This window comes from Coccinella septempunctata, chromosome 2, assembly GCF_907165205.1.
Source record: "Coccinella septempunctata chromosome 2, icCocSept1.1, whole genome shotgun sequence".
In the NCBI taxonomy this organism is placed as follows: Eukaryota; Metazoa; Arthropoda; class Insecta; order Coleoptera; family Coccinellidae; genus Coccinella; species Coccinella septempunctata.
The window spans coordinates 50,406,859-50,426,369 of record NC_058190.1 but is presented as its reverse complement, the minus strand read 5'-3'; the positions used below and the strand labels follow the sequence as shown (position 1 = coordinate 50,426,369).

The 19,511-nt window shown below is 35.3% G+C and overlaps 3 protein-coding genes across 8 annotated transcripts in view; 1 reads left to right on the top strand and 2 right to left on the bottom strand.

Moving 5' to 3' along the window:
* LOC123308232 (calbindin-32) overlaps nt 1-19,511 on the bottom strand; it is a 94,806-nt gene that overhangs the window by 43,283 nt on the left and 32,012 nt on the right. Inside the window, exon 1 of one of the 4 annotated variants that reach the window (XM_044890815.1) lies at nt 13,499-13,687. The exons of 1 other annotated variant lie outside the window; for it this stretch is intronic. The gene's annotated coding sequence lies outside the window, so the exon portion shown is untranslated. Of the gene's footprint in view, nt 1-13,498; nt 13,688-19,511 lie in introns of those variants that run through there. 2 more of the 4 variants (XM_044890812.1, XM_044890816.1) reach the window with 2 other exon arrangements.
* LOC123308229 (inactive dipeptidyl peptidase 10) overlaps nt 3,839-19,511 on the top strand; it is a 74,207-nt gene continuing 58,534 nt past the window's right edge. The window contains exon 1 of the mRNA XM_044890807.1: nt 3,839-3,874. The gene's annotated coding sequence lies outside the window, so the exon portion shown is untranslated. The remainder of the gene's footprint in view (nt 3,875-19,511) is intronic.
* Nucleotides 15,633-18,339, bottom strand: LOC123308230. Of its 3 annotated transcripts, none has more exons than XM_044890810.1 (2): nt 18,188-18,339; nt 15,633-17,737 (listed from the first exon to the last, which is right to left on the bottom strand). In XM_044890810.1, exon 2 carries the CDS (start codon nt 17,723-17,725, stop codon nt 16,370-16,372), a length of 1,356 nt encoding a protein of 451 aa, XP_044746745.1. In that variant the 5' UTR covers nt 17,726-17,737; nt 18,188-18,339; the 3' UTR covers nt 15,633-16,369. The 3 variants fall into 3 exon arrangements, with proteins under 3 accessions (XP_044746745.1, XP_044746746.1, XP_044746744.1); XM_044890811.1 differs by having other exon boundaries at nt 17,972-18,279; XM_044890809.1 differs by having other exon boundaries at nt 18,009-18,277.

Sequence of the window (19,511 nt, the reverse complement as noted above, 5' to 3'; positions counted from 1 at the left end):
TATCTCGTTTTGCCATGAGTCTGATACGAGTTTCGTTTATTTTGAACATTCATATTTGTCTGATTAAGGGGAACAAGAGAGAGAAGTTGATTATGTCAGGCCCTTCGTTACTACATATTCTCATCTCATTATACATCTGATTGTGTGCAATTTTGCAGACGTCCAAGATCTGTGTAATTTAAATCCATCAAGGTATACAAGTGTTCGCGTGACATTGTTAGTTTTTAAGAATTTTCATCCCTCACTTTTCACTTCTGAGGTCGTTTTTCTGGTAAGTAGTTTCCCCTCAATATTACATGTAGGTACTTCATCCTCTCTCACAAAAAATTGCTTGATTTCTAGGTGCCCTTTCACAGAAAAGGGGTACAGGCCTCATTTCCCCTTATTCATTTATCATAATGACTTATTTTTGTAGCACGTCACGGTTTTCATAGCTTATCACGTTAACTCCAGAAATAAAAATAATTTAGCCGGACGAACCCCTTCAAATGGGAGATCTAACGAACGCCCCCGGACTAAGCAGGGGCTAGTTCTGCGATAAACGGGTTTGAAAACATGGACTCATTGCACGGAAGCCAAGAGTTGTCGGAAACTAGAATATGGTTAATTTCAAATATAGTCCCCGTCAAAGTTCTGCCTCGGAAGTTGAACTCGAAAGCCTCCCGCGTTCTGTTTGAAGTGTTCTGACGAAGACAAGCAATTTGGTCGCTAAAAAACCTTTTGATAGTAACTGTTCCACCAGACTTGTTTCCTGAACTTGTGGCATAAACCGAGGAATTTCTTATGCTTCAAATGATCTGATGATTCGAAGAATGTGACGGCACTATGATGGTGTTTTTATTGGGTACAGATCTATGTTGTAGGGCCTTGGTAGTATATGTCAAATATACAGGATGTCTGGGTGTCAGGGTGTCAAATGCGAAGGACTTAGGGAGATGATTCCTTGATGAAAATAAGCAGGGGTAGTTCCTATAAAAAAATTTCGAAATCGACCTCCCTTCCAAGATACAGCCTTTGGAAGGCGATGACGAGTTGACAGTTTTTAATTTTTTTTATGGGTTCTAAAAACACTGAGTCATCAAACTATACATAATATGAAGCACTAAGTAGATGTTACTCACACATTTTTTTTAGATCTCATAACTTTATTATTAGGGGTTTAAAATAACAATCCCTTATGATTTTCCTTCTTGGGATAGATTTTCGAGAAATAAAATTCTCTTATGGTTTCCCATTCAATTCTGGGGAAAAAAAGTCTCTTGCAAAGTTTCGATACAGTCGATATTTTTCTCGGAATAAATAAAACTTACAAACAGATCTGATCACTCTTCATTCCATTTCATCGTATAAGTGTTCCATAGAATGATTACCTCCCTCTAACATACATGCATCAACTCTCTGCCTCATAGACCTTCGTATACTGTTTGTAAGATTTTATTTTTTTCGAGAAAAGTATCGACTGCATTGAAATTTTGAAAGAGACTTTTTTTATCCAGAGTTGAATGGGAAGCCACAAGAGAATTTTATTTTTCGAAAATCACGAAAATCACGAAAACAATTTTTGAAGGAAAATCATAAGGGGTTGTTATTTTCAATCCGTAATTATAAAGTTATGAGATCTAAAAAAATGTTGTGAGTAACATCTACTTAGTGCATCATATGATGTATAGTTTTATGACTCAGTGTTTTTAGAACCCGTAAAAAAAAATAAAAACTGTCAGCTCGTCATCACATTCCAAAGGCTGCATCTTGGAAGGGAGGTCGATTTCGAAAAAAATTTATAGGAACTACCCCTGCTTATTTTCATCGAAGAATCATCTCCCTAAGTTTTTCACATTTGTTCACAGACACCCTGTATACTTTATTATTCTTCGATACTAATCACCTACCGACAAATAGATTTGCAGCCCTGGACATTCGAACGAATCGTATTCCCCACAAAAACATTCCAAATCCGACGTAAACATCAAAAAAGCATCGCAAGACCTTCACCGGTTAATCAACATGTTTACATCATACCTGAACTGGAAAAATCATTACTACAACCTATTTTCCCCACCCCTCCTGAAATAAGCTCACCGCTGATGATCGCCAATAAAAAAGTCGGTTAGTTAGTGCGTTTCCAACCGGGAAAAACCCCCGATTCACTGGTCCAATCCTGCCAACTGCCGCGTTTGAGCGAATGGAAAATCTAAAATCGAATCTTGACGCTAATCCGAATCGACTCTTGGTAACTATACAGCGGATTATTCCAGGGGGAATGGGATATACCTTGTTGGATTGGTTGCGTTCTAGACTCGGTTCGAAATGGAAATGCATTCCGGAAGTGGGGTTTCTGTGAAAACAATTCTGAAAGAGGAGATCGTCGGCGCGCATTAAGATAAAGCGGAATTCATGTGGTGGTTTTAACGTTTTGTGCCAGGGAACCATTAAATTGCATCAGCATATCAATGCAAATAGCAGCAGGGAGCATGGCTCGTATACAGATCGTAGCAAAACAGCGGAAAATTACGGAAACTCGGCTCACTAGTCGAAGATTTACAAGTTTTTTCAATGAAACCTATACCTACATGTGTGGAAATAAACCAAAAATGTGAACATACATGGTGAGTCTTTGACTCGTACAAATATTTTAACAATAGATTCTTGAGGTCCAAAGAAACACTTTTTTCCCATACCATTTTTTTCAATTCGGCCCTGATAAAAAGATATAGCCATTTTAAGTTTTCCTAATTAGCTGTGTGACCCCTGATAAAACAGAATAACCTTCAGAATAACTAGCTAAATCTGTGACATTACACATCTGTGGATCTTTTAAACAGAGTTGTATTCAGCCAAAGTACCCATTTTTTCGAATTTCACAGATACTTTTCAATTTTTGACCATCAAATTACTCGAAAACGGCGCATTATACGAGAAAATATGAGGAATACTTTTATTTTATAAAACGAACAAATATTTTTATGGTACGGAATGATTACAATGAGAAAACTGAAAGAAGAGGGTGATATCTTGTGTAAGAAAAAGATTCCTCAAAAAATGATAAACTATATTCCGAAATTCATTTCATTCGATGAAACCGTTTGTGAGATAGAACTGAAAATAAATTTTTTTATGGTTTTTCAACAGCTTGTATCTTTTAAACCGAGCCGATTCGAAAAAAATGGTAAGGGAAAGGCTTCTTTTGACCTCAAGAATCTACTGTTAAAATATTTGTACTAGTCAAAGACTCACCCTGTATCGGTATCCAAATCTTGAGGGACACTATCGCCGAGTAACTTCGAGTAATATTCAAACTGCTCTAAGACGATCCGTGAAATCCGTACCTATAACACAATTAAATTTTTTTTCTTTTGGATAATCTCTTTTCCTTGTAGATCCAATCTAAAGAGCAAGCAAAAGACGCCATAATAAAACTTGATACACGACAAAACGATTAGTTTTATATGGGGCAGACACCAAATAAAATGATTGATGGTATTTATCTAATGGTAGTTGGAAGAGGAGATATATTGAGAAATACACGACCGCTTGCAGAAAATTGATACTAAGGTTTGGATAGTTTTCTCGAATAACCCTACTTAGGTCAAACGTTCGCGAAAGAAAAATAGCTCTTTTATCCTCTCATCTTCCATAAGTACACGTACTATGTGTTTTTAGTTCGAAAGCTAACACTTTGGGGCTATCGATTTCGATGAATTTATGGCAGTTCATTTCCCAGTGAAAAATACGGCATGAATTATTGAGAAACTGAAGAAAAGCCCTCTTTTTGCGGTGCTTACAGCAGGCTGAGAAATCCAAGAGATTGAACCCATCAAGAAGAAAGCAAATTGATGAGTTTTCTCAATTCCAAGAAGGAATTCACATATTCAAGGTGAGTTTTTGACCCGTACAAGTATTTTGACAGAAATGTCTTGAGGTCAAAAGAAAGTCAAAAGTATCTGTGAAAATTGAAAAATTGGGTACTATAGCTGACTACAACTCTTTTTGAAAGATCCTCAAATGCGTAGTGTCACAAATTTAGCTAGTTATTCGAAAGGAAATTTTGTTTCCCCAGGGGTGACACAGCTCATTATGAAAACTTGAACAACATCTTTTTATCAGGACCGAATCGCTAAAAATGGTTTAGGAAGAAAGTGTTCCTTTTGACCTCATGAATCTACTGTTGAAATATTTGTGCTTGTACGAGACTGAGACCCACCCTGTAAAAAATTTGAAGCGTTTTTTTTACTTATCACCATCGTTTTCCTTGAGAGCTATGCCATTATCCCGTTAATGAATCTGCCATATTGTTGCAATTTCGAAAGTAATAACACCAGACGAAAAACTCGTTGAATCTAATTCGGAAGTAATCCTCATCACCTAGAGGATCCAAATTCGGACGAAGAAGCGTGCGAGGAAGGAAAATTCCCTTCTGTTGCAAAGTCGGAGAAAATGAGTCTAAGAAGGAAATTAATTAAAGGGATCTTCCTAATCTCTGTCTGAAAGAATCTCATTATGTGTTGAAAATCGGAAGGGCTTTCATCAATTTGAATTTTAATTGACTTTTTTCACAGGCTTCTGATTCCCAGATTCGGAGGGTGTTATCAGGAAAAAGTATATGATATTCAAAAAGGAGATATTGAGAATAATGAGAATGCTCTGCGCAATCTTCACAGTAAGGTTATCATTATTCGTTCGGTTTGTCTCATGTTGACAAGAAATATTCGGGTACTGTGTTATCTACGTTTTCTATGTCATTATTTTCTCTATTACCGTGATTATCACGAAAGAGATCATGGCAGAAGATAACAGGAAAGGTTGCCAGGAAAATATTAGCAATTGTTTCAGTAAATCTGCTTTTGTGGTGATCAGCCATCATGACAAAAGCAACAGGAAACTAAATACCTCATAGCTCTCTACTTACCCACCTATGGGGTAAAGAGGGATCACATTTTGGTGCCAGCAAGAAGATTCAAAGTTGAAACTTCGAAATTCCTGGCATACTCCAATTATGGACGATCTGTTGTTGAAAAATCAAGTTGAGGAATCATTCCTTCTGGCAGTAACACTTCTAATATCTCCCAGTTTATTCTAGTCATTCCTCTTTATGCAGATCCAGGTTATCCCTTAGGAGATTCACGTTAGTTTCTCTTCCAATAAACCAGGAGTGAATGTCGAAATTATACCCCCCGAATGCTCGCCTATTTTCATCAACCACATTTCGTGCTGCCATCATCCCCTGAGCTGGGAATATCTGGGGTCGCGCGGGCACACTAAGACAACGTTTTGCAGATTATTCAAATTCTGTGTAAAGGAGTTACGTCAGAACGGCTGAAACCCTCCTACGAAATTTATTAAACGACCCAGATTCAAAGGACCATGATTCATTTTATGTCTCGTGAGTAAGGGATATTCGAAAGGGTCGTAAACGGGTCATTCTGAGGGATGATACTACTTATGAGCTGAACCATATGCGACTGCTTGCGTGTACACACAAGCGGATACAATAATTCATTAGAATTTATGTTTCTACAACGAACAAGGCATAAATCAACTTAGGTAACACAAGAAAATATGGAATAACCAATTCAATACTGAGAAAGCTGGTTGTTGCATCTGCTGGTCATGAAAGCCACCATGACCAACTAGTTCCAGGAGTCAGAGGAAATGAGGAAGCCAACACACACGACAGAAAGGAACCACAAACGCCACTTACTAGCCCAGAGCCTTTCTGTGGTATAAAAAAATGCACCTATAAGAAAGAGTTTCTGAGTAAGGACGAAACCAAAAGAGAAACACTCAAGAGGAATCTTCCAGGAATGGATCATTCCAAAAATTCATCCGGAATTTTAATACTGCAAGATCCAAATGATATTTGATATACCTAACACATAAAGAGATGAACAGCATATAGAATGTATTCAAAATAAAATTGAAGTTGAAAATCCATTTCCGAATACGAGGATGTATTGATATCTAGTTAGCCTAGACCAGTGCCATGCATATAAAAAAATATTGCGTTACCATAGCAACGAACAATAACTCATTAGAAGTATCAGTGTGAGTTTGAGGTAAAAAATGTAAACCAGAGTTACGCAATGAATTAAAAGAAAGAAGATGTCCACTAAAATTGTGAAAATCGAAAAATTGGAGTATCGGGCGATCAAGTACATGTATTTAAAAGGGTTAAGAGGTAAGCAGATTTACGAAGATATGCTTAATACCCTTGGTGATCAATGTCCTTCGTATGCGGCCGTGAAAAATTGGACTACAAGCTTCAAATGAGGTAAATTTTCCATTGAAGATGATGACCGATCGGTAAGGCCAGTTTCTGTGTCAGTCCCCGAAAATATCGATGCCGTTTATGACATGATTTCCTCAGACCGTCAAATTGGGCTGAAACGGATATCTGAAGCACTGAATATTTCATACGGAAGCTTTCATCATATAGTTTACGTCAATTTGAACATGAGAAAAATTGCTGCGAAATGGATCCCCAAATATTTGAATGTTGACCGAAAGTGTGGAAGGGTAGAAGCATCGCGTTCGATCTGTGCTCGATTTGAAAACGATTGAGACCGAATTGTTACTATGGATGAGACTTGGGTACATTTCTACGATCCAGAAACAAAGCAACAATCGATGGTTTCGTGTCCAAAAATCTACTGGAAAAGTTCTTGCTTCAGTTTTGGGATTGCTATGGAGTAATCATCATTGATTTTTTGGATAAGGGTAGAACAATAACCGGAGATTACTGAACGACATTACTGACCACTCTACGGAAAAAAATTAAAGAGAAGAGACGCGGAAAGCTATCCAAAGGTGTTTTGTTTTTGTAGGACAACGCCCCTGCACACAAATCTCATGTTGCCATGCAAAAAATTCGTGATTTAGGGTTTGAATTACTAGAACATCCCCCTTATTCACCAGATTTGGCTCTATACGACTATCATCTCTTTCCTCAACTGAAAAAAAGTTTAAAAGGTCGTAAATTTTCTTCCAACGATAAGGTTATAAAAGCTGTGGAGATCTGGTTTGCAGAGTAAGAAGAAACATTTTTTTTGTAAGGTCTAGAGACGTTGCAGATTCGCTGTAATAAATGTATCCAATTAAGAGGAGACTATGTTGAGTAATAAAATATTTTGACATTGAAATTTTGTTTGGTTCTGTAGTAGGCTAAGAATTTTTCAATATATCCTCGTAAGCCCCAGGTCTGAACAAATTTTGCTGGGAAAACCAACAAATGTGAACTGAATTTTTAAATCAATATAGTGAGGGTGTTGTCTGGAGAGAGAGGATTTTGATTGGATAAGTTGTCACTGCCCAAAATGAGAGCTTCCATCTGATCTGAATCGATGTGAAGCTCGTAATTTTCCAGAACATTTCTACTCATTGTACACTCACACAATTTATTCTACGAGCTTGATCGTTTATTGTCTATTTGATCGAATCATTTGGTATATGTCGACTAGGATAATTTGTTTCTTGGATACGAGCGACTAGAGCTATTAACCTATATTGCTCGGGCATGAAGTCGTTAAGAATACATCTTTGTCTTTCTGATACTTCGAATTTTCGATCTCCAGGCTTCACTTTATTCACTTCATACATTCTTTAATCTCCATTAGGTTCGATACGAACAGAAATTAATTCATTGTCTTGTTTTTTTCAATATTGAAAATTTCTGTTGGGAAATTCTGAACCAGCCTTAGAAATCTATTTCCTTACTACCCTCAAAACTTATTTTGAGGGTTGATGAGGGTCCCCGATTAGAGGGAATATTAATTCAGAGCCGAGAACAGAAGACGCCCGTAAACATGATCAATCGAAAAAGAAATGGAGCTTTCAACATTTCTCTTAATTCTCCCAATTTTCTCGCCATCAAAGCCACGTTCCTCCGATAATTTCATTGCTCCCGCTTGAGAAAAACGATAATCCTTTTGAGCTAAATAACTGCCTTAGGTGGTCCCTCCCATGGGGAAACTTCGTCTCTGTGAATGAAAACGAAGAATCGGTTTGGGTTTGAAGTAAATGGCTTCTCGGAGCTGTAGTCCCCTGTTTCCCCCTGGATTAAAATATATGAACAGCCAAGGATCAATTCATCCATCCTGAAGGCTTACAGTGCTCGGTATACGGGTATACAGAGGGAAACCTGGGCACGTATGTTTCAATTAATCTTCTTCGATACATCGTTCTTTGTTATGGAATTTTATCGTCGTACGTCGATTTGGAATTGTTCTTCTCGGGTAGAGATTGATCGGGCAATCCCTAGGGATCCATACGTTCCTCAGTATTATCAATCATTTTTCGGAGAGCATTGGATACACGTTGTTCCACATGATGGATATTTCACTAAGGGATAAGGTGATAGATGTGTGTAATTTTTTGTATTTTAGGTACAATGAACTTAATTTCTGCATATAGATACTATCTTCAGTTTTAGTCAAGAATAAGAGTAAGAGAATATATTGAAAAATTCTTAGCCTATTAGAGAACCAAACAAAATTTCAATGTCAAAATATTTTATTACTAGCATATTTTCCTCTTAATTGGATAAATTTATTACAGCGAACCTGCAACGTCTCTAGGCCTTTCAAAAAAAATGTTTCTTCGTCTCTGCAAACCAGACCTCGACAGCTTTTATTACCTCCTCATTGGAAGAAAATTTACGACCTCTTAAACTTTTTTTCAATTAAGGAAAGACATGATAGTCGGATGGAATCAAATCTGGTTAATAAGGGGGGTGTTCTAGTAATTCAAACCATAAAACACGAATTTTTTGCATGGCAACATGAGATTTGTGTGCAGGGGCGTTGTCCTGCAAAAACAAACCACCTTTGGATAGCTTTCCGCGTCTTTTGTCTTTAATTTTTCCCGTAGGGTGGTCAGTAATGTCGAATAGTAATCTCCTGTTATTGTTCTACCCTTATCCAAAAAATCAATCATGATTACTCCATGGCAATCCCAAAAATCTGAAGCTAGAACTTTTCCTGCAGATTTTTGGACACGAAAGTTCTTAGGTCTTGGAGAACCGAGTGTCGCCATTCCATCGATTGTTGCTTTTTCAAATCGAGCACAGATCGAACGCGATGCTTCTACCCTTGCACGCTTCTGGTCAACATTCAAACATTTGGGGATCCATTTTGCAGCAATTTCTCTCATGTCCAAATTGACGTGAACTATATGATGAACGCGTTCGTATGAAATATTCAGTGCTTCAGATATATGTTTAAGCCCAATTCGACGGTCTGATAAAATCATGCCATGAACTGCATCGATATTTTCGGGGAATGACACAGAAACTGGCCTTCCCAAGGGTATTAAGCATATCTTCGTAAATCTGCTTACCTCTTAACCCTTTCAAAACACAGGTACTTGATGATGGCTCGATACTCCAACTTTTCGATTTTTTGTCCTACCTTTATCTAGATAATCAATCATGATTCAAAATTTCGGTGGACATCTTCTTTCTTTTAATTCATTGCGTAACTCTGGTTTACTTTTTTGACCTCAAACTTCACACTGACACTTCTAATGAGTTATTGTTCGTTGCTTTGGTAACGCAACATTTTTATATGTATGGAACTGGTCTAGGCTAACTAGATATCAATAAATCCTCGTGAATACTTGGTTGTTGCTCTTTGTAAAACATCAGGTAGGTATCCCTAGATTTCTATCTGTTCCATTTGGTGCCCCAGTCGGGAACAATCTGCAGGTATGATAATTGGAGTGTTGTTCCCGAACAACAACCGTCACCCTCATTTTCCACCCTTACTCTAATTCATAATCAGGAAACACGCCACATCAAGCAACATCAACGCCTCCTCAAAGACGTGACGCTTCTACAGATTTGTCGTGCAGAAATTCATCTCGGATCTGTGCAGATGTTGAGTTTCCTTCCTAGCGTAGCAATTGAGTCACGATCATCTCAACGATGATGGAAATTCGATAGCCGGAGAGCAAACTTCATTAAGGGACTAATGTTAATATTTGAACGTTTGCTGATGCGGCATCCGAGAGTTCGAATAACGTCTGGAACATGTCTCTCGGTAGTTTCTTGGAATTAAGCTTCAGATATCCAGAATACAAACGAGAGGTTTCAATCAGGGACGAGTTTCTCGATGGAGGTGCTTCCCCGTTTCAAGAATTAACCTCTGGTAGGAGGGTTGTGATTACAGATCTTGTTGTGATTAATAGATTACACCTTAACATGAAATTATAGCCGATGGCTTCGCAAAGGGAACAAAAAATAGGTTCTTATCGAATCAATATACTTTACCTTACCTTACCGAGATTTGTTTGCGTTATGAAATGTTCATTATACCGTTGATCTCGTTCACGCCACACTCATACGTCAACAGGCTCCATCTATGCGTATTCCATAGTTCTAATGTTCGAGAACCCAACGATATATTACACGCTACTGCTCTTTTCTCAATCGCGGGTATCTGGCAGATCTTCTAGACACACATGGTTAATAAAAGAGGATTATGCTGACGTGGTAAGTGTAATGGATGTACCTTCTACCTATATCGGTCGACATTCTTAAAAGTTTGAGGCTAAAGAAGGATTAATTCTATTTACAGAATAATATATGTTTTTTCAAAAAGACAGTTCTCCTCAAGAAGTGTGTGATGCTTCCAAGAAGTTTCAATTCAACACGTTTGGATTTATTCTTACCGAAACATTCATGCTGCAAAATTGTACCTCAAGCCCTTTGTTGAGGACATAAAATCTGATTTTAAAACTAAAAAGGCTGGCTTTCATTATAGATAGTTTTAATGTGATTAAACTTCGAAAGAATTCTTTTCAGTGGAAGTGAATAAAGGCCGAGTATAGATACAAAACAATACAATTTGCGATAACAACCACCTTGTGAATTGATATCGCCAAAACCTACTTTAAATTTCCTCATAATTGCACTCAGGCAATGTTAGTAAACTTCTTCTGTTAACCAGTATAATTATCTATATATACCTTTTAGTTAATATTCAAAAGTTTTCAGAGCGAAAGGAAATTATAGCGCTTTTATGTTCAGGAATCTGATTTTCTCCTCTTTAATAGGATCAAGGGTTGTGTTTGCTCCTTCCGGGAGACTGCGTTACGGCTGAACTATTTGGGAATTGATCAATTATTTATCGTTGGATGAACTTAATCATGTTGTGATAACGAAATTAACTCCGTGATTGTTCGGTGATTCATGAGGTCCTCGGAGGAGGAATAGTTACGGTTATTAGTCAATTGAGATGTTAAGAATAATATCTCCCAGAATTTCGAATGGAATTGATCATAGTTTAAACCTATATTTATGATTTTTATGGATATTTATAATATACAATAGTATTTTAGATACTATAGACAAATTATCGTCATATTCACCAAAAACATCCTGTTTAGGCTTAGTTCCAGGAATGTTTTATTCTTCACTCTACATTTCTTTCATATGTTGAAGCAAAATATGAAGAATATGTGTTTTAAATAAGGTATAGATTCGTGGAATCGATTCAAATGTCTCTTAAAATAAAACCGAAGGTTTCTTCGCATAGTCGAAAGCAGTAAAAGCACCACTCAAAAACGATAGCAGGGTTTCATGAATTTTTAACTCAATACTCAGATCTAGAGTAACCTCATTAACGTTGCCATACGATAAAGTTTCCTCGGCCTTTTTGAATATTAGAATGGGGTTGAAATATTCTGTGTGAGTTAACTTATACAGAAAGAATTGATATGGATGCAGATAATTGTAATGATCTAAATTTCAAATGAAGCATATTTTTCACAGGTAAGGTGAAATGAAATGAAATGAGTCACACCATCATGTCGTAGTGATTGGGAATTTTTTTTGGTTAGCATTTCATTTCGAACCTTTCAAACTTGCTCGAGATTTAAAAAATAATCGGATACTTCTGGAGAAATCACACTATAAAGTTTGTCAACACTGATTTTTTCATTGAAAACTTATTTAAATGAAGAAATGTAACTTTTATATTCAAGAACTGTTGATTCGATAATAATTGTTTCTGAAGATTTTTAATTACATCGTCAAATGAGGAAACACTTCAGCTTCTGATATGTTTGGGAAGTTGGACATTTTATTTCTTATCATTGAAGTTTATGATATCAATTTATTTTTGATCTACTTCGATAAGGAAACAATCGAGTCCAATTTCAAAAATTAATAAAACTCACTCATTTCGCTAATCAAATAAATTTGTGTTTTCACCTTTTTTTCGGATATTAAATAAATTCAAGTGAATGGAAATCACCTTGTTTTATACGAGGTGAGTCTTTGACTTGTACATATATTTTAACAAATGATTCATAAAGTGAAAAGAAACATTTTTTCCGATTTGGTCTATATAAAAAGCTATGGCAATTTTTTCAGAATGAGTTGTGCTGCCCATGGAAAAATAAAACTTCCTTCATAATAACGATAACGATTTAAACCTATGACAATATACAACTGTGTATCTATTAAAAAGAGTTGCATTCAGCCAAAGTAAGCCATTTTTCGAATATCACAGATATTTTTTATTTTTGAATTTCCAAAATGGTCAAATATTGATTAATGAGCGTTTAAATAGAGTTGTATTCAGCCAAAGTATCCAATTTTTCGATTTCACAGATAGTTTTTAATTTAAACATCGAATTACTCTAAAACGGCGCAGAAAATATAAAGAATACTCTTATTTAAAAAAAAACGTTCACATATTCATTAGATAGCGTTCAACTTAGCCTCAAGAGTTGGGTTCTTTGAATTTTTGGTAGTTTCATGGTACGTAATAGTCATAATGAGAAAACTGGAAGACTTGGGTGATATCTTGTGTTCGAAAAAGATTCATCAAATAAATGAAGAACTTTATTCCAAAATTCGTTTTATTCGATAGAACGGTTTGTGAGATAGAACTAAAAATAACATTTTTTCATGATTTTTCAACAGCCTGTAGCTTTCAAACCGAGCCAAATCGGAAAAAATGGTAAGGGTAAAAAGTGTTTCTTTTGACCTCAAGAATCTACTGTTGAAATATTTGTACTAGTCGAAGACCCACCCATTCCATTATGATTACAGAAGAAAGTTATGAAAAATATTGACATAGTTCCAGGAAATCTTGAATGAAAAAATTGATCCATTGGCGCTGACTCCAATAAATCTATATGGATTCTATGGTAACTTCAAGATATGAGTAGGCACCCTGTTGATTCATTCTCGAATTTAATTTTCGATTTGAAAGACTGCCGAATTTTTTTCCAAAGTAACATGACCCAATGTCACAAGTCAGTCTTCGTCCCGTATCAACCCCAACAATCAAGGTACCAACCCACAGACGCAGCATCGGCGGTCTTCAAATCTCAAGCATACAGTTGCATCGCATCATCCCCATTTCCCCGGAAAAAAAAATTGGACAGCACATGGCGTAATTCGCTTAGGTTAATTGACGGAGAAGCCGTGGAAAAGCGCTGGCTAGCGTGAATAATTGAAAACTTTACGTGCCATGCTAACTGACATACAACTTACATTTTCTGCTTTCACTGAACGTGGGGGGGTGAGGTCGCGTCCAGGGTGAGCGGTTCACTGAGGCTGGAGTTCGAACCCACGGTCTCGGGACCTAGGAGAAGCGGGCGTCTACATAGGACACCCGGTGGTGCGCATGGCGCCCGTCCATCAAGAAAAGCTTCGATTCCGTTATACGCGATGATTTATTCAGGAATAATGGACAATGTTTTGGCTTTTTATCGATGCTGAACTGCCAGAGGTTGAATGCACTTCTTTCGATTTTATTTTCTATGATAAACCGTCGAAATCGAGCTAGACAGAAAAACAGTCTTCTTTTTTCTTTAGTTTCGGAAATACAGGGTGGTTTATGGAATTTGGCCTGAATTTTCCATATCCATAACTTGAAGATGAGTGGTCGATTTTGATGAAATGTTGTACACAAGGTGAGTCTTTGACTCTTACAAATATTTTAACAGTATATTCTTGAGGTCAAAAGAAACGCTTTTTTCCTTCACCATTTTTTCCCAATCGACTCGGTTTAAAAGATACAGGCTGTTGAAAAATCATAAAAAAATCTCACAAACGGTTTTATCGAATAAAATGAATTTCGGAATATAGCTTTTCATTTATTTGATGAATCTTTTACGAACACAAGATATACCCCATCTCTTTATGACAATTACATATAATACCATAAAAATACCAAAAATTCAAAGAATCCAACTGTTGAAACTAAATTGGACGCTATATCAAATGAATATGTGATTGTTTTGTAAAATGAAAGCATTTCTCATATTTTCTCGTATAATGCGCCGTTTTCGAGAAATTTCATGTTCAAAAATAAAAAACATCTGTGAAATTCGAAAAATTGACTTTTTTTGAAAGATCCACAGAGGTGTAATGTCAAAGATTCAGCTTGTTATTCTGAAGGTAATTTTGTTTTTCTAGGGGTGGCACAGTTAATAAGGAACATTTTCATCAGGCCTGAATAGGAAAATATGATATAGGAAATACTATTTCTATTGACCACAAAAATTTTCTGTTGAAATATTTGTACGAGTCAAAGACTCACTCTGTATATTCTTTTGCAATAGAGTAATACAAACTTCTACAATCCAAAAACAAAGAAAGCAGGTGTAAAGAAATGGCAACAAGGGGCTGATCCTAGAACTTGTTCCTCATTCCAGATCTCATTGTAAGCAGAGGAAAAATGTCAACATATCTTCGTATGGTACATGAAAACAGAAATACAAACATCCGAAAAAACTCTCTGTCTGCCCGTATAAGTATAATGATAATGAATTTGTGTGAAGAATAAGCAAAAATTATTATATTAAAGGAAATTTTTTTCATACCACAAAATCTAAAAACTTCTTCTCCCTTATCTTTACCATGATTGTTGACGAAGTGAGAATAATCTGAAAAAAAAAGAAGGAAAAAACGGGAGGTCTCTTCAACCTAGCTAAAAAAAGTATCGGTCATCGAATGAATTCCTTCGAAACCATCCTAAAATTTATATTTTCTTCAACTCTACAAGTGGTCTATATAGTCTCTTCTTCTGCGCCACACTCACAACTCGGACTATCAATAACCCTTAGATATGGCTCATGAATTCAATGATTGACTGTTTTTCCTTCATAATATAACAGGGGTGGGATCAGAAAGTATAGTTTTTTTTGCATATTGAATATTCATTATATGAATTGAATCGGGATATTGTCATCTTGCCTAAGATTTGATAACTTCAAGAGTTCCAAAAAATATATTTTTAGGCAGCGTGCTTGAACACTTGGTATGTGGAATGATTCAGAATGAAACCTAATTACAAAGAAGGCTTCTGATATTCAAGATCTGAACAGGTGTCATTGAAATAATTGAAAGCGGGTGGAGTCAAATCCTTCATAATTAATTTATAAGAAACATTTTACTAAGCGATCAAACAGATCCTCCTACTGAACATGAACATGGTCCACTTGATTTGGACTTTGGACCTCAGGATAATTCTGAAGATTTTACCAAAATGGGTTTTCCCACCCCCATCAATTTCTTCATATTGTGTACTAGTTTGAAAATATTCCAATATCACATTGAATTATTTGCATTCACTAGAAGATGTCACGGTATTTAAGAAACAATTTTTTTATAAAGGTATAAATTATACAAAATAAATATACATTTATTGCTTATACGTTTCCATTTCACAAACCATTCGGACGTCTAGATATGAGAAACCAGAATATATTTTCAGATAACAAGGACATATTGGAAACAAAAACAAAATATTACAAATCAAAATTTGTTATCTAGTTGGATGTCAAATTTCGAAATTTTACATTTCAATGGTCTTTTTTTATCCGAGTATAGTCTTGCTTGTCCTGTTTTAATAAAAAAAATCTCGTCTTTTTTCAAGAAAACATTGGTATAAAATAACTATAGTACTGAAAAAGATGGTATGCTATTATTACATGTTAAAATTTTGAAATCCATTCAAATGTATAACCAATATATAGCTGTCTGTCGGCATAATTATACAGTAGAAGTGGTAACATTTATTTAGAAGTCGTTATACAATAATTATTATTAGATCCAAACTTATATTTTCAATTAGCCATTTAATCCAAGTCAATCTTCACTACTTACAATATTTTAATGGAGTGATTTCAAACTAATTCCCAATAAACATCAAGATCTCTGTTTCACAATAATAACATATACAATATTTATTTGTTTTATCACAACATCGGCCATGATTCACTGATTATGCGGCATAAAGTATCACATTGTCAAATTTGAAGGACTTGCTTCCTTATTTAAGCTTAATCTCTCACAAGAGTCTGCACTACCCTTGCACATGCTTCTTTCGATCAGAATAATCCTAAGAATACCAATTGTTCAAAATTGAGTTTTGAAGATGAGCATGATCGACATAATCAAAAGCGTAGGAGGATACAGCTTTCCACTGTTACTGTTTGATTCTTCAACGGGTTTGAAGAAAGCGTCGAATAGGATAACACTTTCATCTGTCACGTTTTCAGCAGCTAATCCTATTAATTTTCCATTACAAATCAGTGGATTACCAATGTTGAAAACGACAGCATCGTCTATTGTTACCGTGATGTTTTGCTGTGACACATTGATCAATGTTACATTCCTTTCGTTCATATCATTGTCGATGTAGGTGCAATTCAGGGAAGTCAAGTTTGTTATTTTATCCATAATCTCTATTTTATCAGAAATGGAATGATTACTCCATAGAGATGCAGTATTTCTCAAAGATCCTTCTACAAGTGTTAAATTATCATAAATACTTCTTCTGGATTCACCGTAAATTGTGATTATACCCATTACCTTCTCCAAACTGTGAAGTATTCTTTTGTGCATAATTATTTCATGTTCACTTACAGCTATTCCAAAAGTAACATTTTCTGTTATTTCTTCATGAATGTTGTCAACAATTCTCTTGATACTTGGAATCTTGTATATATCATAAGTGCTTATATTCATTTTATACCAAATCCTTTCGTATAAATTTTTGTTCACCAAGGGAAGTTTTTGTACATCAATGGCTACATTCGAGATATTCCTACCCATAAGCTGATCCAATATCAGATTTTTAGTCACCCTGGGTATATCAAATCCAGTTTGGTTGTCGATCTTCCCAAACTTATCCCAAGTATAATCACCTTTATCCAAAACATCAAAGAGCTGATCTTCAGTACCAAAAGCTATGGCTGCTGAGAAGTTTGATCGATCTATATCCAGGATTTGCAGGATTTCCATTAGGTTTTGGTTAGTGATATTCTTTCTGATCTCCGTGTAATATTCGTTCAATGTCAAGTTTGCTACACCGAGTATTTGCCGAAAAGTACCCAAGTTCAATAGAATCTCAGGAATATCGAGAATTCTCAAAAGATCCTTCACATCGGAATCTCTCAATTTCCAAAGGTCTACCAGATCGTTTGTCGTTATGTTGTGTTTTTCGTAATTCTGATAAATCTCTTCTCTCAGGTATGGAATTATTCTTTCTTCGTCGAGGATAAATTGCAATTTGAGTATGAAATCTAAAGTTGTCACCACTTCTGTCACATTGTTTGGATTTTCGGAAGAAGGAATGATATCAAATGTTTGATTCATTGTGTTGTATTGCTTCAGTAAAGAGAAGACATTCTTCTTATCACAAATGGTTTCTTTGAGGATGGCACTTATGAAAATAAGCTTGTATAAGACGAAAGAATTGATGGAATACATTCTGCTTTGATCCTATAAAGAAAAAAGGACCATTTGGGTTCAATTTGTTTCTTTGGGGATTTTAGAATATATATTATGACCGCATGATGATGAAAGGTCCTCTTAGAATGAAATAATAATGAACAGATCAAGTTGTATATATACGAAAGCTGATACAATTATTATCCAATTATGCAAAAGGTACTTCTATCTTACATAATCAGTTAAGAAAGTTTATGTCAATGGAGAAGAAGAAAGTATACTCACATACAACTTCACTTTTCTTCAACTGATCTGAACTCACCTGATTTAGTTTGAGTTGTTACACTTCACATTCGGATAATGAATAGATAGATGTTTCATCAAAATAACTGAACCTTTATCATCATCTAGCAAATATTTGAATAAACAACAACCTTAACAGGTTTGAATTCTTCAATGACAATGATGTTGAAATAATGATAAAGAAGAGCAGTGTATTACCGGCTAATTAAATTTCTGGTTGAACCCATCATCTGATATCAACTGCACCCATGTTTCTAGATCTCTGACGAAGGCGAGATTCATAATGAAAAATAATTCTCATTTCGCCGATGTTGATGTTTGTTTTCGATGACTGCACTGTTAGTCATAAGAGGGTAATAAAAATGGTATTGTTCTAATTTAATGACTTCTGATAAGGGACTTTCTCGGGAAAATACATATAGTATATATATATATATATAGTTTCCTAGAATATGATGCAGATCAAAGTCTTGGTCATCGAGGTGAAAGAAGATCTCAGAAAGCTCCTAATGCAATTAGTATCTGGATGTTAACATAATGTAATGATGAATTAACATCAAAGAATTATGAGCTCAGCTTCTGTTTTTTTTTGTAGATTTTCATACGAAACCTTTTAAATTTCTGAATACAAATACTCATAATTGCTACAATCTAAAAGCAAATATGAATGTTTATATTATGTCTGATTGTTACGGAAATTTTCGCTTTCCTAATCATAATAGATAAAGCCATTCCATAATTTCATATTGTCTACATAAAACGTGCATGTTGAAAACTAGGAATAGGAATTTTGTTTGATTTCATGGATTGAAAAAATTCATTTCTTTTTGAAGTTGATGGTGGTTCCATCTTTTCCAAGATATCTGAGTTTAATTTTTGCTTCAATTGGCATCTTGTGTTTCTCCTGAAAATTAAATATTCCAACAGTGACTTACATTTTCCTGGGTTAACTTCAACCTCACAATAACAGGTGTCGCTACTGGTTGGAAAATTCAGTTTTCATTACCAATATCGAAACGTATCTTTTTAAATGGACTATTCGAAGGAAAATTATACAGCTATTTGATTGATTGGTCAAAAGTAAACAGTAAATGACCAGTAATTTATTATGAATAGAGAAGAATCGATTATGCTTAGAATGAAAAGTTTCTCGAAGAGGAATGGATATTTATGGAATCATTACAGAAACAGCACCTATTTTAGATTGTAAACAGAATAGTTCATTTTGATTTTTATTGTCTCTGGCAATATTATTTTTCATGTAGGAATACCAGGTTTTACGTGAAGAAATATCCAAATATCTGTAAGGTAGAATAGAAAAATAGAAAATTGAAGAATATGAAAAATTCATTAAATTTGGATAGATCAATTGTTTTGATTGGGAAAGGACATTTTTCTGCGAAAGATGTCTCCCCCTAGTGATTTTCCTTGAGTTTATTCATGAAAATGAAAATTAAATTAATAGGTAGGTAGGTACTGTAAATAGTTGATGTTGTGAATAGAAATTATTATCTCAGTCACG